The 27,793-nt window shown below is 42.4% G+C and overlaps 1 protein-coding gene across 2 annotated transcripts; it reads right to left on the bottom strand.

Moving 5' to 3' along the window:
• Positions 1-14: 14 nt before the first annotated feature.
• On the bottom strand, positions 15-13,128 carry acp1 (acid phosphatase 1). 2 transcript variants are annotated; one of them, XM_014205655.3, is made up of 6 exons: positions 12,902-13,128; positions 11,737-11,810; positions 9,634-9,747; positions 6,341-6,402; positions 4,277-4,382; positions 15-324 (listed from the first exon to the last, which is right to left on the bottom strand). In XM_014205655.3, exons 1-6 carry the CDS (start codon positions 12,942-12,944, stop codon positions 247-249), a joined length of 477 nt encoding a protein of 158 aa, XP_014061130.1. In that variant the 5' UTR covers positions 12,945-13,128; the 3' UTR covers positions 15-246. The 2 variants fall into 2 exon arrangements, with proteins under 2 accessions (XP_014061130.1, XP_014061132.1); XM_014205657.3 differs by lacking the exon at positions 9,634-9,747 and adding an exon at positions 9,457-9,570.
• Between the last annotated feature and the right edge of the window lie 14,665 nt (positions 13,129-27,793).

The raw sequence follows: 27,793 nt of genomic DNA, 5'->3' as shown, positions 1-27,793 counted from the left end.
AGACAATCTGCAAATTCCTCCAAAAAAGCATTTTATTTAGGACACAGTAAACCGTTCATTTTACCGACATATTGTAGATTATGTGACAATCAACTGATTGCTACACCATATTGATGGGAACTACTGTTGGTGTGACCTGGCAGATGTGTATTGTAACTGCACAACTATGGCCGATAAGGGAGGATCGTTTCTTTACTATCAGTCTAGTATTTGGGTGGATGTTCACCGGTCAGATCTTGGGTCTGGTTACGAGTTGTTTTCCAAAAACACTTTGCAGCATCTCACACATTGTTCGTACACATTTTCAAAGTCTTCCTCATGCCCCTATAAAAACAGAAAAAAAGGGAAATCAATGAATTTTGCCCCAAAATATTGTATGAATAAAAGTTATATACATTTTTGCTTTTCAGAAAGCTATAAAATAAAATTTGATGTGTTCTTAAAATATTGTTTTTATAAGGCATCAAAATAAAACTGCAGGAAAGAGCCTTTTCCTTGAACAATGAAGCAGTTCATCATTCTCCAAATCGGAATCAGAAAGCCTCTAGTTACGAGCTCAATCATTTCCCAACCCAGTAGAATATACAGCTGACATTGGATAGGGGGTTTCTTCATTGACGTTTTCCCCCCCAAAACCCACACAATTCTGGCCAGTTGGCTCTTGTGATTAAATTAGGCAATAATAGAGAAGAAAACAGCCCAAGACAACTTTCCAGGCCCACCATAAATAACGTTACACCTTTCAGAGACCTGTGACACCAATCCAAAGTGCCAAAAGGGCATGTCTTATCCTTTGAAATGTTCAGCTTTTTCCTTTAGAAACCTTAGAAAGCACATTCCTCTTAACTTCTCTCTCTCTCGTGTTGAGTGGCAAACTCATTTAAAACTGAAATTTACACTGTGTGAATAGTAATGTTAAAACATGAAGAGACTCTTTCCAGAAAAATATACAAAACAGAGAAGCAATAAAAAAAACAACAATAGATGTAATATCTGTCCACATGCATTGGTGAAACACAGACAGTCCATTGTAGACTCTTAAAGCGATGATCTCATATTCATAAACAATAATATCTGTAACAACCAGGGAAGATGCCCGATAACTCAGTCTATGCATGACAGCGGCATGTAACCCTAATTTTAAAAAGTTCATCCAAAAATGAAAGATATTTTCTTTCCTCAGAAATGGTCTAGGAGTAGAGCGCACATGCCGTTTTGTAATACGTTTTAAAGTGTTTTTTACTTGTTCAGGCCATTGTAAACGGTAAAAACAGTCTGAAAAATTGTATTGTTTTTTTATAACGGACTGCTCGTTTTATACCATACTGGAACTAAAATCAAAAGCAGAAACGTTCAGAAATGAGTCCCTGTACAAAATGTACTTGGACACATTTGACAGTTAGCCTTTTAATATACTCCTTCGCTGGCAGGAGAACAGCCAACCACACCTGAAGGCTCTTAAAACACCCACCCAGTTCCTCCACCCCCTTCAACCCCCAAACCCAGTCTCTGATCCAAACAAAAAGGCTCCAAACTAAGTCTTTGGAACCCCATTCAGCTACGCCCTCCTCAGAGCTTGTCATCGGCTCTAAGGTTGGACTGAGAAACTCGTGTCTCAATTTATCAAAAAAACTGAGCCATCTGGCTCTCGTCCTTTACTGTGCTTCTCTGCCATGCGTTGTGGCGACGGATGACGGACCACAGCCCAGCGCTGTCAACACGCCAAAATATTTATTTACGCGCCTCTGAAACCATGTTTAAGGCTAAGCTCCCTCTGGCTACCACATACTCACAGCTGGTGTTAAAGGTCCAATGCAGACATTTTTATCTCAATATCAAATCATTTCTGGGTAACAATTAGATACCTTACTGTGACTGGTTCTAATTGAAATGATCAAAAAGAAACAAAAATAGCTTCTTAGCAAAGAGTAATTTCTCAAGCAAGAATTTTGCTAGGACTGTTGTAGTGGTCTAAGTGGGGAGGGTAAAACGGAACATTTGCTGTTATTGGCAAAGAGATTTAGAACTCTTATTGGTCTATTAACTAATTTACTGCCTGGTGAAGCCAAAACTCCATCCCACCAAAACAGGCTGAAATTCCAGGCTTTTTCTTTTTTTTTCAAACAGCTCTTACACTAAAAGGGTATTATCATTATCACAATATTTTTACAACCTCAGTGTGGAAATATATATAAAACATAGGAAAATCACATTTTTGACAGCACTGGGATTTTAACACACAGGGACAGACAGCCACAAAGAGGGACACACATGATTGAACCAGAGTGCACACAGACACTTTATTTTGGTCAACCACAACCGTCGCAACATTAATACTTTACCGTCATTATTCAATCAAAAGGGATTTTTCCTGAAACCCTAATAGAAACATCTCAATTACCCACACATGACATTATGCGATCAGAGGTCTACCCGCAACATGCATGTCCCTAGTCAAGACCACACAACAAATTCATTCATTTATTATTGTAACAAGAATATAGGACAGAGGATATGATTTATATAGCATTCCTCATCAAACCAAACATGCAGTTTGCCTGCATTTTCACATTCCTGAAACATTTCCCTCCTTTTTTCTAATTATCTTCCTCCGCAACCAACAACAGAGACTGTAGTAGACCAACAACAGAGACTGTAGTAGACCAACAACAGAGACTGTAGTAGACCAACAACAGAGACTGTAGTAGACCAACAACAGAGACTGTAGTAGACCAACAACTGGACTTCAATTATCAAACTAACTGCCCTTCTTCTCCCCCAGTATCAGTCACCCCCCCCCCCTACCTCGCTCATCACATCCATGTAAAATTCTATTTACTCTGCACAAACAAACCGGCCTCCACTTCCGATGCCATTTGGCAGGACTTACGAATGCATAGGAAGCATTTAAAGCTGGGAAAAGTTAACAAAGCCATTAAACATGTAGTGAGATGGTAAAGGAGGTGCTGCAGAGAGACTTGAGGACACAGGACATTAGTGATGGGGGACAAAAATCGATAGTTACAGTACCAGTCAAAAGTTTGGACATACCTACTCATTCCAGGGTTTTTCTTGTCTCATTGTTCTGTTGAAAAACAGATGATAGTCCCACTAAGCGCAAACCAGATGGGATGGCGTATCGCTGCAGAATGCTGTTTCCATGTGTCATTTCATAGTTTTGATGTCTTCACCATTATTCTACAATGTAGAAAATAGTCAAAATAAAGAAAAACCCTTGAATGAGTAGGTGTCCAAACTTGTGACTGGTACTGTACATATCAGGATATTATTTTTGACGATATATCGTATCATTTTGACAATTTTGCAATATTATTTTTGCGCTAGTTGGCTGTAACTGCACCAAAACTCCAGTATTTTTCCTTCATAGCTTGTTCTCCATCTTTTTAAGTAGGGAGACAATTCGTTTTTAACAGTTTTATTTCCATAACTGATCAAAACTTTCTCATGGCTCTCTTGTCCCTCTGCAGCAGACATATGGTGAGCAATAATGTTTGGAACATCAAATTGCAATAAAATCAAATTATCGAATCACAATACATATAGAATTGTGAAAATCACAATATATATCATATCGGCACCAAGGTATCGTGATAATATGGTATCGTAATAATATCGTATCTGGGGACATGAGAGGAAGACAAGATCTTGCTACTGGTTTCCCATCAGAAACCAATTGTTCCATACAGTGGTTTTAACTGGGGATGGTTTAAAAAAATAAAACATTTTACTAGGCAAGTTAGTTAAAAACAAATTCTTATTTACAATGACGGCCTACCCCGGCCAATCCCGGACGACGCTGGGCCAATTGTGCACCGCCCTATGGGACTCCCAATCAAGGCCGGATGTGATACAGCCTGGAATTGAACCAGGGACTGTTAAAGACGAATTGTACTGAGATGCAGTGCCTTAGAGCGCTGCGCCACTCGGGAGCCCAGAGTGAGGCTTAGGCATAGATAGTGCTGGTGTGAGGACACAAGGACTCTCTGAATTATGGGAGTTAACATGGAAACTTACCCTGTAGAGAACAGGACATTGTTCTACTGAATGTGTTACCTTATCTCGCTGTAAGTGTATGGATTCATGTAGCCTACAGTACTTTAGAATAATGTTGGTGGGTTAAGCCATATGCAGTCATGTTTCTTTTTTATTCACAAGGCGAGCAGCAGAATCAGTTTTTTTGTCTAAACCTAGTAACCCAGTTGTGATAGGGCCCCTGAATACTGGTGGGAAAACACTGTCAGTGCAGTAGACTTACGTAGTATGGGTCTTTGATGATCAGTTGTTTCTCTGGGTCGTACGAGCCCAGCAGCTCAATCTTGGCTTTGCTGTTTTTCACAGAGTTTGCCTTCTTTTTCAGGTCACTGTAAAGAGAGAGAAAAGTCAGAGACTGTTAGGATTTGTTCCTGTGACAATACTAAAATCAAATACCACCAGTGCTATTTTGGACCAAATATCTGACAGACTTTTACAAATGTAACCACCCATTTGATAGAGCAACTTTTATTGTGCTATAAATGGCCATCTGTCCATAACAAATGGAACCAAATAAAAAAAGGTTTAATAAGTCTTAGACAGCCATTTTGTTGGGTTTGGTGTTTCTGTGACACGCAAGAGCCTATCACAGAGAATACATCTATTCTATTCCAAGTCTTCTAAATGGCTTACTGTGGTATACACTATCAGTGCGCAACAAGTCGAACTCTGAAACCAAATATCAATAGATGAGAATGTATTTGTGACTAAATCATTTTGACAGTTACTAGAACAGTTACTTAAAGGCTACACAACTTCTTCAAACAAGTCCTCACAATCCAACTGTGGAGATGAGTCTTTTATTGACCCAACTGGTTTCTTTTATTTTGATGCTTGGGTAATTGGGCTTATAAATCCAACAATACACTCAGACAGTAATAAAAGCAGCTAGAAAGGATCCATGCACCATGCCTGGCCGTAAACCAGACCACAGGGGTTTAGAAATGCAGCGGATGGATATTAAAAAAACTATTACTAACCCAGGCACTAAAACGAAGCGGTTGCCAGGTCCTTCCCATTGTAAGTAGTGTAATGGCTCAAATGAGATGGCCAGCCATACTGCTTGGACCGAGAGGGGACTGACTCCCCCACAGTGAGGGTATGGGGCCAAGCTGGGAAGCTTCCAATACTGGGAATGGGACTCAAAACAGGGAACTACCGCCCCACTGCCACCTCCCGTGCCTAACCCTGTGGTAGAGCAGCGGCCCCCTGACGCTTTCATGGGGGGGGGGGGGGGGGGGGGGGGGGGTTAAGGTGAGTTGTATAGCACTGCATTGTAAATGTAGAATGCAGCGGAGCTGAAAGGGCTCCTGGTTCCCACTGACTAAACTGAAATGTAAGTAAAGCACTATAATCCAACATAAAACATGTAAAAACTAACTGCTGATGATTAATTAGGTCATTGGTAATAATTGGCGGGGAGTTAAGGTTAATCCCTTTCTCTCGCTAGCCAACCAGAGAGAAACAGAATGGAGGAAGAAAAGGGAAAAGTCGCCCCCAAACAGAAAAGACGAGGCATCCAAAGACCTCAGTAAGCTGCTTACAGACCGCACTGCCTTAGGCATGTGATCTCTAAATGATCCCTGAACGTTCAAAGTAGCAAGAAATATCCCTCCCCCTGCCCAGGCTTCACATGCAAACAGCTTAGGGACACTCACTTGTTAGACTTTACCCCTACACTTTACATAGACCTTGAGGTGTACATGTCTGCCTGTATGTCACATCTGCATCTGTGTGTGTGTACACAGTATACTTCTCCACAATCACTAAGGCGTCCCCCTACCAGGGAAAGCCTAACTTTAGAATACAGATAATGACATTTTGAAAGGACAACAGCCATCACCAAGTTCCTGATATAAAGTTGGATCTGACAATTACCTCGTTCCTATTGTACTTTTATTGCTCGGTCTGTTCTGTCTATCTCAATATCCCGGGTCATTTCTACACTCCGCATAAGCTCTTCTCTGACTTAGTTTGTGACCCCGGTAATCATGTTTGGGTAAGTGCCATAGGGTCATAGAACAAGTAAACCCCAAGGATGTTACTTACTTAAACATTTTTATTTTTACTCCAATAAATAATTTTGAATGGCAGCCCAGAATAGAATAGACTTGTGATGTCATGGCACAGAACACTGTTCTGTGAGTCAGAGTATCTGTGCAGATGTTGCAAATTGTGTTCACCCCCCCCTTGAACAAAGGAAGCAGACCGAGCACACACACACACATATAGACGCATGGACACACACATGCACTCACACACGAACATAGGGTTAAGATGCATATACCTCAAATTGCTCTCATCCATGCACAGAATGTAGTCAAATGACATAAAATCCTCCTTTGTCACCTAGAAGAAAAAAAAACACATAAGACAAAATGTTAACATTGGTACTGGTGTGTGTTGACAACACAAGACTGGATGCTGTGCATTCTCTATAAAGTTTAACTGTCAGGCACTAGGCCCTATATAACTTCTGCCTGGTATATATGTTCCATTACAGTGGTAAAGACCTCTCCCTAGTTCTCGTTGAGTCAAATTGAGAGGTTCCAGAGAACTCAGAGAGAGAAGAGGAAGGAGAAAGAGAGGGAGAGCGAGATGGAGAGGAGCGGTGTCTGGGTCCCTCCATGTTCAGGGTTATGAAAGGGATCAAAGCAGTACATCTTCAAGTACAGGGCATTCGGAAAGTATTCAGACCCTTTGACTTTTTCCACATTTTGTTACGTTACAGCCTTATTCTCAAATTGATTAAATTAATACTTTTGCTCAATCTACACTAAATACCCCATAATGACAAAGCGTAAACCGGTTTTAAAAAGTTTGCAAATTTATAAAAAATATAAAACACTTATTTACATAAGTATTCAGACCCTTTGCTATGAGACTTGAAATTGAGCTCAGGTGCATCCGGTTTTGGCATCATCCCTACGGTGAAGCATGGTGGTGGCAGCATCATGCTGTGGGGATGTTTTTCAGTGGCAGGGATTGTGAGACTAGTCAGGATCGAGGGAAAGATGAACGGAGCAAAGTACAGAGAGATCCTTGATGAAAACCTGCTCCAGAGCGCTCAGAACCGAAGGCGAAGGTTCGCCTTCCAACAGGACAACGAACCTAAGCACACAACCAAGACAATGCAGGAGTGGCTTCGAGACAAGTCTCTGAATGTCCTTGAGTGGCCCAGCCAGAGCCCGGACTTCAACCCGATCTAACATTCTGGAGAGACCTGAACATAGCTGTGCAATGACGCTCCCCATCCAACCTTACAGAGCTTGAGAGGATCTGCAGAGAAGAATGGGAGAAACCCCACAAATACAGGTGTGCCAAGCTTGTAGCATCATAACCAAGAACACTTGGGTCTGTAATCGCTGCTATACGTGCTTCAACAAAGTACTGAGTAAAGGGTCTGAATACTTATGTAAATGAAATATGTTTTTATATTTGTAATGCATTTTCACAAATTTCTGAAAACCAGTTTTTGCGTTGTCATTATGGGGTAGTGTGTGTGGATTGATGAGAAGAAGAAAAAACGAATTTAATCCATTTTACAATAAGGCTGAACGTAACAAAATGTGGGGAAAAAATCAAGGGATCTGAATACTTTCTGAATGCACTGTATGTGAATCTTGTTGTGCAACACTTACTCAGCAGCCATGACTCAGGAGAGAGTGAGGCCATGCCTCAATTATGGTTTGAAAGGGTTTCTAGGGTGGGACTTGGGAATGGAGAGGTTAAAAGAGTGAAGAGAAAGAAGTAGAGGGAGTAAAGACAGAGAGAAAGAGAGAAAGAGCAATTTACATGTAAGCTCGCCAAAACTTGACCATTCCAGATTTGTATAACAAGAGTATATAATAACTAGGTGTTGTGTATGTAGTATTTGTATTGATCCAAAAACCCTTGCAAAATCAAAGTTAAGTTGGCAAAATGTCAAATTCCATCCACTACTATTTCAACTCTAGTTCCCCGCTTGGGCTTTACAGCGCAAACACACACACACAATATTTGTCTTCTCCCTTTGCAATAATCTCTGGCCAAAATCCTCACGTGAACCCCCTCCACAATGCAGCGATAGAGCCTGGTTGGATTTCTGGAATTTTTGACTGACAGTCAGGGAGGCTGTTATATGAGGAACGGGTAGGAGGGGAGAGATATAAGGAGAAATAAGGGAGAACGAGGACCCGGTCTGAGGTCAGACAGATAAAAAGTTCAGAAACCGTGTGGAGTTGTTGAGTTATTGTATGACTCCTGGTGTGCAGTGAGTGGAGCAGGGAACTATCTGCTAACAAGAGCTCAGTCTAAAGCTACAGTAAGTCAAATGTGGTGATGGGAATTGGGATGACACCCAGACCGAAAAAATTATGCTTGATTCTGACAATTTGCATTCAGGGCAAAAAATCATATCGCTTCAAACCCCTTGCAGGGCCCCCTCCAATCAATTATCTGGGATTTCCAGTGTTAAGACTAAAATAACTTACTCTTTCTCTGTGACGATGCATTTATGGATTCATTAACTCAATAAAAAATAATAATAATAGTCCCCATTCTATCCCCTTGCCGTTGTCTCTCAATAAAACAAACAAAACTCACGTTTTTGATTAAACAGAGCCCCCTCTGTCTCCAAACAGTATTTTCTGAGGCAAGCCGAGACATTACATTAGAGGCAAGAAACAGTGAGTTAAAGTTCACTGAAATTAGCAGGGAACGGGGGGAACAGAGAGCGAGAGAGAAACTCAGAGCTTATCAAAGTTCATTGCGTGGAGACATGGGTGGCTCAGAGCCAGGGCAGCGTTGAGCTCCCATCCCTAATTTGTGGAGATTAGAACGGGGTTGGCCTCTGTCCGTTATGAGAGACAAACCAACATGACGGCAGCTCCCCTTCCCAGCATTGGGTCAGGGAGGGCACCAGAGAGCTGGCAGGAGAGACAGGGAGAGCTGGAAAAACTTTGGAGAGAAAAAGACCAGCAAAACATGAGGCCCACTAACACAGTTGGCAAATATGGTTGGGGTGAAATCCATTTCAATTCCAGTCAATTAAAAAAGTAAACCAAATTACACATTTTCCAAAATGAAAAGGGTTGACAAGAATTGGAATTTCAGTGTACTTCCTAAATTGACTGGAATTGAAATGGAATGAACCCCAAGCTTGTCTCTTTCAATACACTGAGTAGATTTGGAGAGCCTAGATACCAGACTTCATAACATCTTGGTGTGATTTAACAGCGTCTATAAGGATGCAATACTAAGCATTGGCAATAAAAGTTAGTACTGTTAGGAAAGTCATTGTGCTCGAGTGTTTATTCATGGGATTTAGCCTAATACATCCAACTCACACACACACACTATCCATGCCACACACATTTGTATACAGTCTCCAAAGGACCCCAGGGTGACTGATGTATCATATACCTGTCGGGCCCTGTGTTTTGTTTCAATGCCATGTGTCCTCAGGCAGGCCAGACCACGGGCGTCCGGGGAGCTGCCTGTATTCCAGTCAGTCGTGGCACCACTGTCTATGACCCACTGCAACAACAGAGAACACAGGAGCTAGCTAGCTAATAGGAAGGATAAAGGGGTTGGTCGTACCTGCCTGGCTACATGCCTCATGGGCACCCCGTGTTTCTTCATGCAGGCTTGACCACGGTGGTCTGGAGGGTTGCCTATCTCATAGGTGGAGGTGGCAGCACTGTCTATCCTCCACTATGCAGAGCAGGAGAACAGCAACAACAAAGCAAAATGTATTCATATGCAAACAATGACTCAGCACATGCAGCACATTAGAGCAATCTAATAATAGGTTGATAGATTTCAGTCTAATTTGTTTGTTTCCTTAGCCTATACTGTTAAAAATGCATCTCCATCTCTAGAAGCAGAAGACTGCAGAGCTGGTCATCTCCGTATACCCGTCGCAAGACCCACTGGTTGATGCTGATTTGCAAAACCCTCTTAGGCCTCACACCCCCCTATCTGAGATATCTACTGCAGTCCTCATCCTCCACATACAACACCCGTTCTGCCAGTCACATTCTGTTAAAGGTCCCCAAAGCACATACATCCCTGGGTCGCTCCTCTTTTCAGCTCACTGCAGCTAGCGACTGGAACAAGCTGCAACAAACACTCAAACTGGACAGTTTTATCTCAATCTCTTCATTCAAAGACTCAATCATGGACACTCTGACAGTTGTGGCTGCTTCGCGTGATGTATTGTCTCTACCTTCTTGCTCTTTGTGCTGTTGTCTGTGTCCAATAATGTCTGTACCGTTTTGTGCTGCAACCATGTTGTGCTGCTGCCATTTTGTTGTCATGTTGTGTTACTGACATGCTGTGTTGTTGTCTTAGGTCTCTTGTTTATGTAGTGTTGTCTCTCTTGTTGTGATGTGTGTTTTGCCCTATATTTGTATTTAATTCATTTTTATTTTGAATCCCAGCCCCCGTCCCCGCTGGAGGCCTTTTGGTAGGCCGTCATTGTAAATAAGAATTTTTCCTGAACCTTTCCCAAATATCCCAGGTTTTTCAGAAATCCCATTTTGAGAATTCCCTCCCTGCTTATTACCTTCCGGAATTCTCTAACTGGTATTTCTGAGAAAAAAACGGGGAACTTTGGGAACATTTTTCAGAAATACCAGTAGGAGGATTCCTTAAACAGAAGAGAATAAGCAGCCTCAAAATGGGATTTCTGAAAAACCTGGTACATTTTCTGGAATTCTGCTAAACTCCTCCCTGGGAAAGGCGGTCATCAGTAGATGTGAATGGTCTCACTCCCCCCTATCTGAGATATCTACTGCAGCCCTCATCCTCCACATACAACACCCGTTCTGCCAGTCACATTCTGTTAAAGGTCCCCAAAGCACACACATCCCTGGGTCGCTCCTCTTTTCAGCTCACTGCAGCTAGCGACTGGAACAAGCTGCAACAAACACTCAAACTGGACCGTTTTATCTCAATCGCTTCATTCAAAGACTCAATCATGGACACGGTTACTAACGGTTGTGGCTGCTTTGCGTGATTTATTGTTGTCTCTACCTTCTTGCCCTTTGTTTTGTTGACTTTACCCAATAAATGTTTGTACCATGTTTTTGTGCTACAACCATGTTGTTGCCATGTTGTGTTGCTACCATGCTGTTGTCATGTTTTGCTGTTATGTTGTCGTCTTAGGTCTCTCTTTATGTACTGTTGTGTCTTTCTTGTTGTGATGTGTGTTTTGTCCTATATTTATATTGTATTTATTTTTTTAATCCCAGCCCCCGTCCCTGCAGGAGGCCTTTTGGTAGGCCGTCATTGTAAAAAAGAATTTGTTCTTAACTGACTTGCCTAGTTAAATAACGGTTTTATTTAATATATATATATATATATATATATATATATATATATATATATATATAAAAAAAAATATATATATATATATATATATATATATATATATATATATATATATATATATATTTTTTTTTTATATATATATATCAAAAAAATGTTTTAAACAGTTTGGAATATGATGCAGTAGGGGAACAAATCTTTATCAATGAAAAGAGTACAGTAGCTCAACAAACGCACAACATATGTGGAGCAAAGTCTTCACAAAACAAGTTATCAAATATTTGCATTACTTCAACGCAGTACTTCTATGTAACAGAGCTGTCAATATGTTCCTGTGAAGATCTACCCACACATATACATTTAAGCCTTTACCTTGTCAACAACACCAGCATCTGTCGCCATTTTCCTGAAGACGGCTTCGGCGATGGGGGACCTGCAAATGTTCCCTGTTAAAAAAAAAGACATAATAAGCTGACTATCATTAGAGTGCTTGGCTAAATTAGGTCACGCTGCTTGCTTCACCAGTACCACTTCCTCCTAACTCAGCTCATACCGAGGCTCGAACTTGGGGCCTCTGCCTCGCAAACGCATATGACCGCCCTCCTGAAGGGTCTTACACAGTTGAGCCACAGAAAAGTTAGCTATTTGGCAGCGCTAGTGGAGATATCCATCTGCGACACTTGCATCAGCAAAAACGGATTATCTCACAATATCCCTTGGAGTCTTGGCTAATATCTACCCTATATTTCTGAATGAAAAATAATAACTGAACTTGTTGAGACCCAAGTGAGTCAACTACAGTGTTTGAATTGTGGTATTACAGGGCAATGTTTGACATTATGCAATCTGAACAATGGAACATCGTTGAAATGAAATCTCCAATTAACAGTTCAATATAACATATTGGAAACATGTGAAACTTTTGATAGCTGGCTGTTGACTACAAAATGAATTCCCATCATCACCTTAGCCTGCCTGGCTATGGCACAAGATCTTCGTACATAATTTTACATTGGACTCTACTGTCCAAAGGTCTTAGGCCGTGGTAGAATCATTGAGCAACCTTTTCATTGCCTTTGCATTTCAGATAAGGAGAATCTGGTGATATATTAGCAAGGGATATTAGGCAAGTTTGATGAGTAGTCACTAGTTTTTCAGAGGAAGATGTGAAAGAAATGTGTGGCCCAACTGCATGAACTAATGGACAGATTCCAAATTAAGTCATGGCAGTTAATGTAAGGTTTTGGTATTGCAAGTTGGATACAGAAATTGATAGCTAGCTAACTAACTACAATAGCGGTTGCAATAGCTATTGTACCAACGTTTTCAATGGTTTAGCTAGCTAGTTACACAGTAACTACTGGAGCTAGCATAGCATAGCACCCGTTAGCATCACTTGCCATTCATGTACACACGGCAGTCAGTTCCAAGTGTATAGCAATTTTTTTTTTTAATGTATTATCACCTTGACACACCATTGACTCGTTATGTGCATGAAATCACAGAGACTATGGGTTTTTTCTTGGTCGTTTCTTACCCAGACACACGAACAGAACAGATTTTCCACTGCTGGCTGCCATTTTGCTTTTAGGGTCTTACGTCAGTATCACTCGATTTTTGGCTAGAAGGGATACAGTTTATGTCAGAATTGATATTTCGGAACAGGTTAGGAGAATTTACGCGGCAGGTTAGGATACTTTACGTAGCAGTTTGAGATAATTGGGTTAAGGTCAGAAAAATAGTTCGGGTTAAAATCAACTTTTGACGTTAATTTGACATGGCTAGATGGGATACATCCTATGTTCACATCACTGGCACGTTCTTCTTCTTCTTTTTCGTGTAGTTTTCAGGCAGACAAGACGCTTTGTCGCATATTGCTGGCTTTTACAGGTTGGAGTGTGAATTTCACATTTGTTCACAAAAAAAGGGAAAAGGAGAATGGGAAAAATGCATTGCACCACCATCTAAACCTACTGTACATACAGTTGAAGTCGGAAGCTTGCATACTCTTAGGTTGGAGTCATTAAAACTCGTTTTTCAACCACTCCACAAATTTCTTCTTAACAAACTATAGTTTTGGCAAGTCGGTTAGGACATCTATTTTGTGCATGGCGCAAGTAATATTTCCAACAATTGTTTACAGACAGATTATTTCACTTATAATTCACTGCATCACTATTCCAGTGAGTCAGAAGTTTACATACACTAAGTTGACTGTGACTTTAAACAGCTTGGAAAATTCCAGAAAATGATGTCATGGCTTTAGAAGCTTCTGATAGGCTAATTTACATAATTTGAGTCAATTGGGGGTGTACCTGTGGATGTATTTCAAGGCCTACCTTCAAACTCAATGCCTCTTTGCTTGATATCATAGGAAATCAGCCAAGACCTCAGAAGAAAAAAATTGTAGACCTCCACAAGTCTGGTTCATCCTTGGGAGCAATTTCCAAATGCCTGAAGGTACCACGTTCATCTGTACAAACAATAGTACGCAAGTATAAACACCATGGGACCATGCAGCTGTCATACCGCTCAGGAAGGAGACGCATTCTGTCTCCTAGAGATGAACGTACTTTGGTGCTAAAAGTGCAAATCAATCCCAGAACAACAGTAAAGGACCTTGTGAAGATGCTGGAGGAAACCGGTACAAAAGTATCTATATCCACAGTAAAACAGTATGTGTCCAAAGAAAAAATAACTATATATTAATGTACATACCTCAATTGGGCCGACCAACCAGTGCTCCCACACATTGGCTAACCGGGCTATCTGCATTGTGTCCCGCCACCCACCACCCGCCAACCCCTCTTTTACACTACTGCTACTCTCTGTTTATCATATATGCATAGTCACTTTAACCATATGTACATACTACCTCAATCAGCCTGACTAACCGGTGTCTGTATGTAGCCTCGCTACTGTATATAGCCTGTCTTTTTACTGTTTTATTTCTTTACTTACCTATTGTTCACCTAATACCTTTTTAGCACTATTGGATAGAGCCTGTAAGTAAGCATTTCACTGTAAGGTCTACACCTGTTGTATTTGGCACACGTGACAAATAAACTTTGATTTGAAATGTATATACACTGAACAAAAATATAAAGTGTTGGCCTATTGTCTTATCAGCTGAAATAAAAGATCCCAGAAATGTTCCATACGCACCAAAAGCTTAGTTCTCTCACATTTTGTGCACAGATTTGTTTACATTCTTGATAGTGAGATTTTTCTCCTTTGCCAAGATAATCCATCCAACTGACATGTGTGGCATATCAAATAGCTGATTTAAACAGCATGATCATTGCACAGGTGCACCTTGTGCTGGGGACAATAAAAGGCCACTCTGAAATGTACAGTTTTGTCACACAACACAATGCCACAGATGTCTTAAGTTTTAATGGAGCGTGCAATTGGCATGCTGACTGCAGGAATGTCCACCAGAGCTGTTGCCAGAGAATTTAATGTTAATTTCTCTACCATAAGCCGCCTCCAACGTCATTTTAGAGAATTTGTCAGTACGTCCAACCGGCCTCACAACCGCAGATCCGTGTGTGTGCGAGCGGTTTACTGATGTCAACATTGTGAACAGAGTGCCACATGGTGGCGGTAGGGTTATGGTATGGGCAGGCATAAGCTACGGACAACGAACACAATTGTCTTTTATCAATGGCAATTTGAAGGCACAGAGATACAGTGACGAGATCCTGAGGCTCATGGTCGTGCCATTCATCCGCCACCATCACTTCATGTTCCAGCATGATAATGCACGGCCCTATGTCACAAGGATCTGTACACAATTCCTGGAAGTTGAAAATGCCCCAGTTCTTCCATGCCCTGCATACTCACCAGACATGTCACCAATTGAGCATGTTCGAGATGCTCTGGATCGACGTGTATGACGGCGTGTTCCAGTTCCCACAATATCTAGCAACTTTGCGCAGCCATTGAAGAGGAATGGGACAACATTCCACATGCCACAATCAACAGCCTGATCAACTATGCGAAGGAGATGTGTCACTCTGCATGAAGCAAATGGTGGTCACACCAGATACTGTCTGGTTTTCTGATCGGCGCTCCTACTTAAAAAAAAAAAGGTATCTGTGACCAGCGGATGCAAATCTGTATTCCCAGTCATGGGAAATCCATAGATTAGGGTCTAATTCATTTATTTCTATTTACTTATATGAACTGTAACTCATTCAAATTGTTGCATGTTGTGTTATATTTTTGTTCAGTATATGTGTAAAAAAATTACACATGTTACCGAGCCAATGAAAGCCCTGATTGGTTAGCTCTTTGTCTGTTGGCAAGATTAGGGATATTTACACAGTGTTCTCAACACACATTTGACATATTTAGTTACACAGTAAATATTATTCAACATGTCCTCACCTGGGTTTTGAACTCACCTCTTGGTTCATGGTACTCTGAACTTCCTGCTACACCACAATGTCAGGTATCAATTCATCTGAGTATTTTCATCATTTAAAAAAAACTACTTATTTCAGCAGTTGTATAATGTTGGTGGGGTATATTAGCCTGTTTTAATGACAAGACACAACTTTATTAGTCCCCACGAGATGGAAATGTGTCTTCTGCTTTTAACACACACGCTGTGCAGTGCCCAATGAACAGTTTAGCGGGATAAGTTCGTTAACCCTGGCACTTGAGGCTGGATGCCAGCTACCCTCCAGTTGCTGGCTCACTCCTCACCAATTCCTCCCCACCTGTCAATACTGGTATTTGAATCACTATGTTCAATAAAATATTTTCTTGAATGTACTTAACAGACCCGAGATTTACTTCAAAATGCATTAACCCTATTGCTTACACCTACAATATCAAGTTGTTTCAGATTTACACAATTGCCTAGGAAGGAGGGTTTATGGTTTCTTCTGGACAGGGCCTAACTATATTGTCCCAATAAGCACATTCCCTAGAGATATCCCATATTGGGACAGTAGTTAGGGCATTTGTCATTGGTGCTGGTGGCCTGGTTTCTAGACCCGTTAGGAGAGTCACCTTACTCTCACTGCCAGAATGTGTTGTCACTGAAAAATGCTGTTGCCTGCAACTGTGAGACAGCTGGTTAAAACAATGTACAGTAAGTGTATATTTTGCGTTTGTGAAATTATTTTGATGTGACATGAAAGTAAAGGGCTTTATGTTTATAGAACAGTGTGGCAATTGAGAATCGATTCCCGTTTAGATGGAGTATTTGGCTGTTTTGGCAGCCAGAGCCAGTCTACCTCTGAACATAATATATGAAGTCCTTGGATGTTAAGGAGTAAAGGTAGGCTCCTTAACTCTTAGAAAACTGGACACATTAATGTTCTTGCAACATGCCATGAAGTATTTCTAGAACATTCATATTGCATATTTTGAGAACATGGCAACCATGTTCTGAATATGTTTGGTGGTTTGTTCATGGAATATTCTCCTAACCCTCAGAAAACTGGACACAATGTTCTTGCAACGTCTGATAAAACGCATCTAGAACATTCATGTTGTATATTCTGAGAACATTGTAACCACGTTCTAGATAGGATAACATTGCCTTAATGTCAAGCAGAACCTAACTCTAACACCAAAACATAATAACAAATGTTCTCAGAAGGTTTTTGCTAAAATAGATTTAATGTTCCACTAACAAACTGAAAACTGGACACTCAAACATTAGGGGAACATTATGGGTGTAACGGTCGTCGTATGAAAGGGACCAAGGCGCAGCGGGTTGAGTGCTCATTTTAACTTTTCATTTAGAACACTGAAAACACAAAACAAGAAAACGCACAGTAATGCAGGCTACACACAGCAATGCACAAACAACTTCCCACAAAGGGACAGGCGAAACAGGGCTACCTAAGTACGACTCTCAATCAGCAACAACGATGTACAGCTGTTCCTGATTGAGAGCCATACCAGGCCAACACAAAGAAATACACAACATAGAAATACAAAACAAGAACATTTCCCAAAAACCCCGGAACACAAATCAAACACCCCTCTTACAGGACGTGACAGTACCCCCCTCCCCCCAAAGGTGCAGACCCCGGATGCACCTCACAAAAATAAACACAAAATAAACCCCCCAAACTAAAGGGAGGGAGGCTGCCATCACCGACGGTTCCCGTGCTACACCCCCCCTCCCCAATCCTCCTACTGTGAAGGTGGCTCAGGCTCTGGCCTTAGTCCACAAACCTAACCTGTCCACCCCCGCTGAATACCTCTGGCTGAGGCATGTTGCTGTAGACCTCGGGCTGAGGCATGTCGCTGTAGACCTCGGGCTGAAGGGCGACTCTGGGAGCTTTGGACTATGGGCCGTCTCACTCGGTTCCGGACTGTGGGCCGTCTCTGGACGGAGGCTCTGGACGGGGCACTGTCGTCGGAGGCTCTGGACGGGGCACTGTCGTCGGAGGCTCTGGACGGGGACTGCGCACTGAAAGCCTGATGCGTGGGGCTGGCTTTGGAGGTACCAGACTGGAGACACGCACCCCAAGGCTAGTGCGAGGAGCGGGAACACGACGAGTTGGACTGGGCTGATGCACTGTAGGCCTGGTGCTGGCTTTGGATGTGCCAGACTGGAAACACGCACCTCAGGGCTAGTGCGAGGAGCAGGAACAGGACGAGTTGGACTGGGCTGACGCACTGGAGGCCTGGTGCATGGTGCTGGCTTTGGATGTGCCAGACTGTAAACACACACCTCAGGGCTAGTGCAAGGAGCAGGAACAGGACGAGTTGGACTGAGCTGACGCACTGGAGGCCTGGTGCTGGCTTAAAAGACGCCAGACTGGATACACGCACATCAGGGCTAGTGCGAGGAGCGGGAACAGGATACACTGGGCCGTGAAGGCGCACTGGCTGTCTTGAGCGCAGTACTGGTACCACCCTTACTGGCTGGATGCCCTCTTCCCCCTGGCAAATGCGGGGCGCTGGCACCGCGCACACCGGCCTGTGAATGCTCGGCCTCGACGCCGTGCGCATCACCCCATAGCACGGGGCCTGACCAGTAACAAGCTGCCGCCGATAAGCACGGGGAGTTGGCTTGGGGCTTAACCCTGGCCCAGCCAAACTACTCGTGTGCCACCCCAATTTTTTTTTATTGGGGCTGCCTCTCATGCATCCTACGTTGGGCCCGCTCTTCGCTCCACTTTCGCCGTTCCTCCCTCGCTGTCTCCACCTGTTTCCATGGCAGGGTCTTGTCCCCTGCCATTACCTCCTCCCATGTCCAAAATGTCCTCCACTGCCTTCTCTCCCTGGCCCAAGATCCTTCCTCTTCCTGGGCACGCTACTTGGTCCGTTGGTGGTGGGAAGTTCTGTAACGGTCATCGTATGGAAGGGACCAAGGCGCAGCGGGTTGAGTGCTCATTTTAACTTTTAATTTAGAACACTGAAACCACAAAACAAGAAACCACACGAACGCACAGCAATGCACAAACAACTTCCCACAAAGGGACAGGCGAAACAGGGCTACCTAAGTACGACTCTCAATCAGCAACAACGATGTACAGTTCCTGATTGAGAGCCATACCAGGCCAACACAAAGAAATACACAACATAGAAAACCATAGAAATACAAAACAAGAACATTACCCAAAAACCCCGGAACACATAAATCAAACACCCCTCTTACATAAATACATATCCCATTAAACCCCGAACCACATAAAACAAAATACCCCCTGCCACGTCCTGACCAAACTACAATAACCAATAACCCCTTATACTGGTCAGGATGTGACAATGGGTAACATTACAAAAATGCATAGGCCCACACGCTTGGCAGTCAGGCAGGTAGCCTAGCGGTTAGTGCGCAAGGCCAGTAACCGAAAGGTTGCTGGTTCGAATACCCGAGCTGATAAGGTGAAAAACCTGTCGATGTGTCCTTGAGCAAGGCACTTAACCCTAATTTGCTCCAGGGGCTGTAGGTATGCTGTCATTGTAAATAAGAATTTGTTCTTAACTGACTTGCTTAGTTAAATAAAAACTGGGGAGCCAGGCCCAGCCAATCAGAATTCATTTTTCCCCACAAAAGGACTTTATTACAGACAGAAATACTCCTCAGCACCCCAGTCAGACATTTCCAAGATCCTAGTTCCGACTAGCACGTGAACACGGTATGTGTGCTATTCTTTCTGCCTCAAGTTATCCTCCCACCTCCCAATATGCTTCTGGCTCCTTATGTCAATGTCACTTTCACTGGGTTGGAAAATATCATGCCTGATTGAAAATCTAGGAAATCCTGCTTGCTGTCACCCGCGGGTGTGCTCGTGTTTCTGCAAATAAAGAGGCGCGCTCTTTTCCAGCGATATTATTGTCATTTATGTTTATCCTAACCTGCTGCGTAAGTTCTTCTAACCTGCTATGAAAAGTCAGTATCCCGTCTAGATAAAACCAGTTTAGCCCGGGGTGGTGCTAGGTGTATATACACTGAGTATACAAAACATTAAGAACACCTTCCTAATATTGAGTTGCACCCCCCCTTTTGCCCTCGGAACAGCCTCGATTCATTGGGGCATGGACTCTATAAGGTGTCAAGCGTTCTACAGGGATACTGTCCCATCTTGACTCCAATACTTCCCACAGTCGTGTCAAGTTGGTTGGATGGCCTTTTGGTGGTGGTCTATTCTTGATACACACGGGAAACTTTTGCGCGTGAAAAACCCAGCAGCATCGCAGTTCTTGAAACAAACCGGTGCGGCTAGTCACCTACTACCATACTCGTTCAACAGCACTTCAATCTTATGTCTTGCCGATTCACCCTCTGAATGGCACACATACACAATCCATGTCTTAAATGTCTCAAGGTTAAAAATTCTTCTTTAACCTGTCTCCTCCACTTCATCTGATTGAAGTGGATTTAACAAGTAAGATTAATAAGGGATCATAGCTTTCACCTGGATGTACCTGGTCAGTCTATGTCATGGAAAGAGCAGGTGTTCTTAATGTTTCATTTACTCAATGTATACCTGTGTAATTATATTACTATGTAATCTGTAATTTGTACATTTTGTTTGAGATCATCTATGCGGGTAGGCAGCCCGTTGACCACAGTGCCTGCAGCCTGATTGTAGGGCAGAACCACTTTGAATTCATTTGAAGGTTTGATTTAGATTTTTGACCCTGTTTGACTGTTTTGTGAGTCAATTATTGTCATTTTTGCCAGCCTTTTAATTATTACATACCCCTCCTACCACTACTTCTAGCCTACCTAATAAGTATTAACATTTTTGCACCTTAGGCTATATTGGCCTTCCGTCCCAAGGTGGAAGTGGTGAACGAGATTAGCTTTTTTATTGAATTCATCAACATTTTGTAGGTAAATAAAGTAAATGTAATGTGATGCTCAGAAAAGAGAGAATGTTGCTGCACCTGTTGTGGTTCTGAGTGCCGAGATTACACCTGTTGCACCTTCTAGTGGACAGAGTGGACAGGATATCAACTCAGTGAAATAAGAGGATATTACAGATGTAGGATCTTAACTTGACTGCCCTGTTGCAGGAGATTTAAAAAATGTGTACTGTATTTGAGGTTTAAAAAGGCTTCCGAAGTCTGTTATTTCCACTTTAAAAATTATAACTTGATTTTCCCTTAAGAAAAATGTACCAACCCCTAAATAAATGTCAATTAATTAAAATCGACATAATAATTCACATGTCCTGTTGCTGCAGGATTATTTTCCTGCTGTAGCAAACTGGCTCAAATTAAGATCCTAGATCTGTAACTAGCCCTTTTTTATTCAAGTCAAATCTATTTACAAACCAACCCAAATATTTTCAGTATGACTCAATCAAAAGTCACAGTGTTAAATGTTGATAGTGATAACAGAGGTGACTGAATTTGGTCAGTAGTAAAGAATGTGTTCAATAATGCATTTCCTGTGGCTGACTTTTGACTCGGTTCTATCCCAAGAATGTACTGTGAAGGAGTATAGGCCAGCCTACCTTTACTCCTTAACGTCCAAGGACTTTATATACTGCTCAAAAAAATAAAGGGAACACTTAAACAACACATCCTAGATCTGAATGAAAGAAATAATCTTACATAGTTGAATGTGCTGACAACAAAATCACACAAAAATAATCAATCGAAATCCAATTTATCAACCCATGGAGGTCTGGATTTGGAGTCACACTCAAAATTAAAGTGGAAAACCACACTACAGACTGATCCAACTTTGATGTAATGTCCTTAAAACAAGTCAAAATTAGGCTCAGTAGTGTGTGTGGCCTCCACGTGCCTGTATGACCTCCCTACAACGCCTGGGCATGCTCCTGATGAAGTGGCGGATGGTCTCTTGAGGGACCTCCCCCTAGACCTGAACTAAAGAATTCGCCAACTCCTGGACAGTCTGTGGTGCAACGTGGCGTTGGTGGATGGAGCGAGACATGATGTCCCAGATGTGCTCAATTGGATTCAGGTCTAGGGAACGAGCGGGCCAGTCCATAGCATCAATGCCTTCCTCTTGCAGGAACTGCTGACACACTCCAGCCACATGAGGTCTAGCATTGTCTTGCATTAGGAGGAACCCAGGGCCAACCGCACCAGCATATGGTCTCACAAGGGGTCTGAGGATCTCATCTCGGTACCTAATGGCAGTCAGGCTACCTCTGGCGAGCACATGGAGGGCTGTGCAGCCCCCCAAAGAAATGCCACCCCACACCATGACTGACCCACCGCCAAACCGGTCATGCTGGAGGATGTTGCAGGCAGCAGAACGTTCTCCACGGCATCTCCAGACTCTGTTACATCTGTCACGTGCTCAGTGTGAACCTGCTTTCATCTGTGAAGAGCACAGGGCGCCAGTGGCGAATTTGCCAATCTTGGTGTTCTCTGGCAAATGCCAAACGTCCTGCACGGTGTTGGGCTGTAAGCACAACCCCCCCCTGTGGACGTCGGGCCCTCATACCACCCTCATGGAGTCTGTTTCTGACCGTTTGAGCAGACACATGCACATTTGTGGCCTGCTGGAGGTAATTTTGCAGGGCTCTGGCAGTGCTTCTCCTGCTCCTCCTTGCACAAAGGCGGAGGTAGCGGTCCTGCTGCTGGGTTGTTGCCCTCCTACGGCCTCCTCCACGTCTCCGGATGTACTGGCCTGTCTCCTGGTAGCGCCTCCATGCTCTGGACACTACACTGACAGACACAGCAAACCTTCTTGCCACAGCTCGCATTGATGTGCCATCCTGGATGAGCTGCACTACCTGAGCCCCTTGTGTGGGTTGTAGACTCCGTCTCATACTACCACTAGAGTGAAAGCACCGCCAGCATTCAAAAGTGACCAAAACATCAGCCAGAAAGCATAGGAACTGAGAAGTGGTCTGTGGTCCCCACCTGCAGAACCACTCCTTTAATGGGGGTGTCTTGCTAATTGCCTATAATTTCCACCTGTTGTCTATTCCATTTGCACAACAGCATGTGAAATTTATTGTCAATCAGTGTTGCTTCCTAAGTGGACAGTTTGATTTCACAGAAGTGTAATTGACTTGGAGTTACATTGTGTTGTTTAAGTGTTGCCTTTATTTTTTTGAGTAGTGTATATTATGTTCAGAGGTAGACTGAACGTGAATCGATTCGCAATTGTAATACGGTTCTAGAAACATAAAGCCCTTTAATTTCATATCACATCAAAATAATTTCCCACAAGCAAAATATACACTTACTGTAGACAGTTTTAACTGGTTTTGACACCGTTGCAGTCGACAGTCTTTTTCATTTACAGCACTTTCCTGGCGTCCTTCTTCTGTTACACATAGGTGTTCGGAGCATACTAGATAGATAATTAGCACTGGTGGGTGCCTCTGTCTCCCATCTGTCTTCCGTAAACAAGCAATGTAACATGGAAATATGGCCGTTTGGGAAAACTAACCCTATAAAGGTGTGTAGTAATTTAGTATTTTGTTTTTTGAAGAAAACAAATCTCGTGATATGAAAGTTAAGTTCCAAATATTTCCAAAACCGTATCGCAAGCGAGGCGTATTGATTTTTAGACAGAGCTTCAGGACACTGTCGGAGTGTTGGGGTGCTGCCCTCAGCCGGCAGCCATTTTTGTGAATAGACGTAAATGTTTAACATTGTAAGGCGTGGGTGTTGGTAGATGAGGAATCAAATGCAGGAGAACAGCGATTCGGTGAATGGGCTTTAATAGGCTTCCAAACAAAACGACAGCCAACCCAAACAACGCACAGAGCGCACAACAAAGCAAAGTGCCCCAAACACACGGGACAAAACAGCTTGCGCAAACATACGCACCACTGAAGAATGTGCAACAAACCGCGTGTAATCACGCACAGCATACAATGGGAAAAATAATCCCGCACAAAGAGCAGGCGGGCCTGCTGGCTAATAGCCCAACTAAAAACAGGTGCGCCTAATAACGAAAAGGGGGGAAAACAAAAAGGGAATCAGTAGCAGCTAGTAGGCCGGTGACGACGACCGCCGAGCGCCACCCGAGCAGGAGGGGGGGCCACCTTCGGTAGGAGTCGTGACAAACATTACCATCTATGAATGGGCAAACTTGGTTCATGACCCAATAGTAAGAGTGAGTCACTAAGTGATTATTCATATTCTATTGATAGATTAGTAGGAGTATATCCCACTTCTCAAGAAAATAAGAAAATGTTGCCAATCTAGTCTGGATGCTTTACATTTTCACATGTAAAGAACCTTGTATAGGCCTACAGTAGGGTCAGAATGGTCAGCGAGAACAAATCATCTTTTGTCACCTCCTATGAGTCTTGTTCAGCCAGTCTTGTTCAGCCAGGCTCCTTTCCTCTAAAAATCCATGTTTGCAAATATGAATCCAGTTTAAACACATTCCAGATCCATACATGACGTCTAGCTCAAGCACGGACCAATCCCACTCTTCTCCTCAGGTTCACCTCAGATTGAAATCTCCTTTAGTATACCTTTTATTGTCCTATTTTTAACGGCACTATATTTCCCTGAAAAGTTATGCTTGCTTGAGGTACAGTATGAACTATGAAATCGGTATGAACCACTTGTAGTGTCCGCGGACTACAGGTTGAAAACCACTGCCATAGGCTGTACTTTGCCTGCCGTCCCAACGAGATGAGCTTTTCATACCCAAAGGTAGGCTATTATATTGAATTCCTCAACGTTTTGTAGATAGAGTAAATGTAACGTGATGTTCAGACAAGAAAGACTGTTGCTCTGAGGTACAGTAGGAACTATGCAGGTCACAAGGAAGTTCTGAGAAAGTCCTGACTGAGTAAGGAATTTATTTCAACAGGCTGTTGTTCTTCTGGCTGTTGTACAACCTGTTTACCATGAGCTTTCCTCTCACATGCAGATTAGGCCTATAGGCCTACTCTGTGTTGTTCCCCACACACTTATAACTGTCAGATAAAAAACTAAGAGCTCTGATTTCTGAGGAGTGACTTTTCCAAACTCTCTCTGACTCTGATACTCCATCAGGGAGTTGGACCGATTCTGAGTACAATGACCAGAATGGTTTTCAAGTCTTGTAATTGGTTGTCATGAGGTTCTACTAGACAAATGGACTATCTTTAGGGCTCTGTGATTGGTTGAGGCCATTGGGGATCTCACATTACCTCGTTTCTACCAGGCAGTCTTGTTCTGTTTGGAGAGCGAGAAATACAGCATCAGAGCCAGGGTGAGTCAACCATTTCTGAGGCTGTGCAGAAAACCAATACTCAGTGATTCATGTCATGCTGCTTTGGAGAGCCACACATGCAAGAATCTTAATGGATAAAAGTAAATATGTGCATATTTTTAAAGGGATGTTTGGCTCTTGTTGAGAATTAGGTTCACAGCTTCTCTCCCTGACAGGATTTGGCCCTGTCTGACTCGGGCCAGTCTTTTTTCAACACGGTTTAAATTTGATATACTTTGATTCGAACAAGGGAAAATAAAACCGGAAATAGACCCATAACTCAAGCTGCCCTTTGGTAATTTTTACAAAAAAAATACACTGTATTTCCCATTTGTACTGGTTCACATAGACCAGCATTATCTTTTTCATGTTGTTTTAGAGCGCTCAGAGGTTCATGTGGGAGAATACATTAAGGGATCGGTTGAGCTAACCTAGGCTAATGTGACTAGCATGAGGTTGTAAGTAACAAGAACATTTCCCAGGACATAGACATATCTGATATTGGCAGAAAGCCTAAATTCTTGTTAATCTAACTGCACTGTCCAATTTACAGTAGCTATTACAGTGAAATAATACCATGCTATTGTTTGAGGAGAGTGCACAATTTTGAACATGAAAAGTTATTAATAAACAAATTAGGCACATTTGGGCAGTCTTGATACAATTTATTTTACAGAAATGCAATGGTTCATTCGATCGTTCTAAAACGTTAGACAAACACTGATGCCATCTAGCGGCCAAAATCTTTATTGCACCTGGGCTGGAATAATACATTATGGCCTTTCTCTTGCATTTCAAAGATGAGGGTACAACAACAAAAATATTTTACCAGATCTATTGTGTTATATTCTACTACATTCCTTTCACATTTCCATAAACTTAAGTGTTTCCTTTCAAATGGTACCAAGAATATGCAAACCCTTGTTTCAGGGCCTGAGCTACAGGCAGTTAGATTTGGGTATGTCATTTTAGGAGAACATTTTAAAAAGGGGCTACTCCTTAAGAGGTTTTAATCTATAATGGTATTAATAAAACTCTAAGAACATAAATCTGAATTATCATAATTAGACATTTCATCACTTTTTTTTAATTTGACCAGGTGTTCATCCATCAGTTTGTCTATTCAAGTGGAATAAAGACAAGATGTGTTCTTTCCACATATCTATCTTCCAATGGCCTATGCCAGCCATGCGAAGACTATTACGGTTGGCACTGATCTGTAGATTTCCTCAGCACATTCAAGTAATTATTGTTCAAGTGCATGATAGTGATAGCTACCTCACTAAATTAGCTATCTCCGGGACGTGGGCTGATTCACTGCAAAAAAAATTAAGTGTACTCTTGTCTGCCTGAAATGACAGCCATTTTGAAAGGGAGAGTTACTCTCTTAGTTGATATTTGCTAAAGCAACAAAAGCCAAACTACATTTTAAAAAACGATCCTCTAATCCGGTGTTTGGACTACAATGATTGGAGGGCAACAGGTAGTCAGAAGTCATTATTGACATTGTGCAATTGTCCTGGGGCATTTTTGTGTGAAAATGCATTGTAAAGCCAAAAAGAAATGTTAAAAGGTATGTTTTGCAACTTCTTACTTTGTTTTGCTACCGTAGACCTAAAAGAAGAAACATATAACCATTTTAAAACGACTGCACCTTACATTTCAACCGTTTTTTGGACGATTGTGTTGTTTTGCGTACATGCTCTTAAATTATTCCACTGATGATGTTATTAGTTGACAATTAGTGTAAGAAGATAAACAGTGTTTATCAGCTGCTGAGTGACAAGGAAGTGACCTTAGGCCTGTTAATTAGTGCTGTATGCATAACGGCTCATTAAAGATGGGTTACACGCAAAGATGCCTGTAGCAATTACATCTTGTAATTTGTGAGACGGTTTTAATGAATGACTCAAAGGGGTTCATTCATGTCTTAGAGAGTGCTGTTAATTGTTGTGAATGAATCACTAAAACCACAATTAATAGATGATGCACACAGACAGTAGCACATTAAAGGGTAGAATGTATTTATATATCAAGCAGGTAGAGATATGATATGAATTGCAAAAAATATAATGTTCCAGGTCAGGAGGAGAGAAGTTGTTTGGGTTGATAGACTAATGTTTGTGCTCATGACCTTACTCTACCCCTGTCTCTTTCACTCTGCCCCTGTCTCTTTCTCTCTACCCCTGTCTCTTTCTCTCTACTCCTGTCTCTTTCTCTCTACTCCTGTCTCTTTCTCTCTACCCCTGTCTCTTTCTCTCTACTCCTGTCTCTTTCGCTCTACCCGTCTCTTTCTCTCTACCCCTGTCTCTTTCTCTCTACTCCTGTCTCTTTCGCTCTACCCGTCTCTTTCTCTCTACCCCTGTCTCTTTCTATCTACCCCTGTCTCTTTCTCTCTAAACCTGTCTCTTTCTCTCTACCCCTGTCTATCTACCCCTTTCTCTCTACCCCTGTCTCTTTCTATCAACCCCTGTCTCTTTCTCTCTACCCCTGTCTCTTTCTCTCTACCCCTGTCTCTTTCTCTCTACCCCTGTCTCTTTCTCTCTACCCCTGTCTCTTTCTCTCTACCCCTGTCTCTTTCTCTCTACCCCTGTCTCTTTCTCTCTACTCCTGTCTCTTTCTATCTACCCCTGTCTCTTTCTCTCTACCCCTGTCTCTTTCTCTCTACTCCTGTCTCTTTCTATCTACCCCTGTCTCTTTCTCTCTACTCCTGTCTCTTTCGCTCTACCCGTCTCTTTCTATCTACCCCTGTCTCTTTCTATCTACCCCTGTCTCTTTCTATCTACCCCTGTCTCT

This window comes from Salmo salar, chromosome 06 (assembly GCF_965601325.2).
Source record: "Salmo salar chromosome 06, fSalSal1, whole genome shotgun sequence".
Classification (NCBI taxonomy): Eukaryota; Metazoa; Chordata; class Actinopteri; order Salmoniformes; family Salmonidae; genus Salmo; species Salmo salar.
This window is presented reverse-complemented; position numbering and strand designations above follow the sequence as displayed.

What these genes read in the sequence shown, in the direction of transcription:
- acp1 (XM_014205655.3), bottom strand. Translation starts at nt 12,944, where the DNA reads ATGGCAGCCAGCAGTGGAAAATCTGTTCTGTTCGTGTGTCTGG. An exon ending in TGAGGCATGTAGCCAGGCAG is followed by an intron (nt 6,403 to 9,633) that starts GTACGACCAACC and finishes TTTTTCTTCTAG; the next exon opens with GTGACAAAGGAGGATTTTAT. An exon ending in ATGGATGAGAGCAATTTGAG is followed by an intron (nt 4,383 to 6,340) that starts GTATATGCATCT and finishes CTCTCTTTACAG; the next exon opens with TGACCTGAAAAAGAAGGCAA.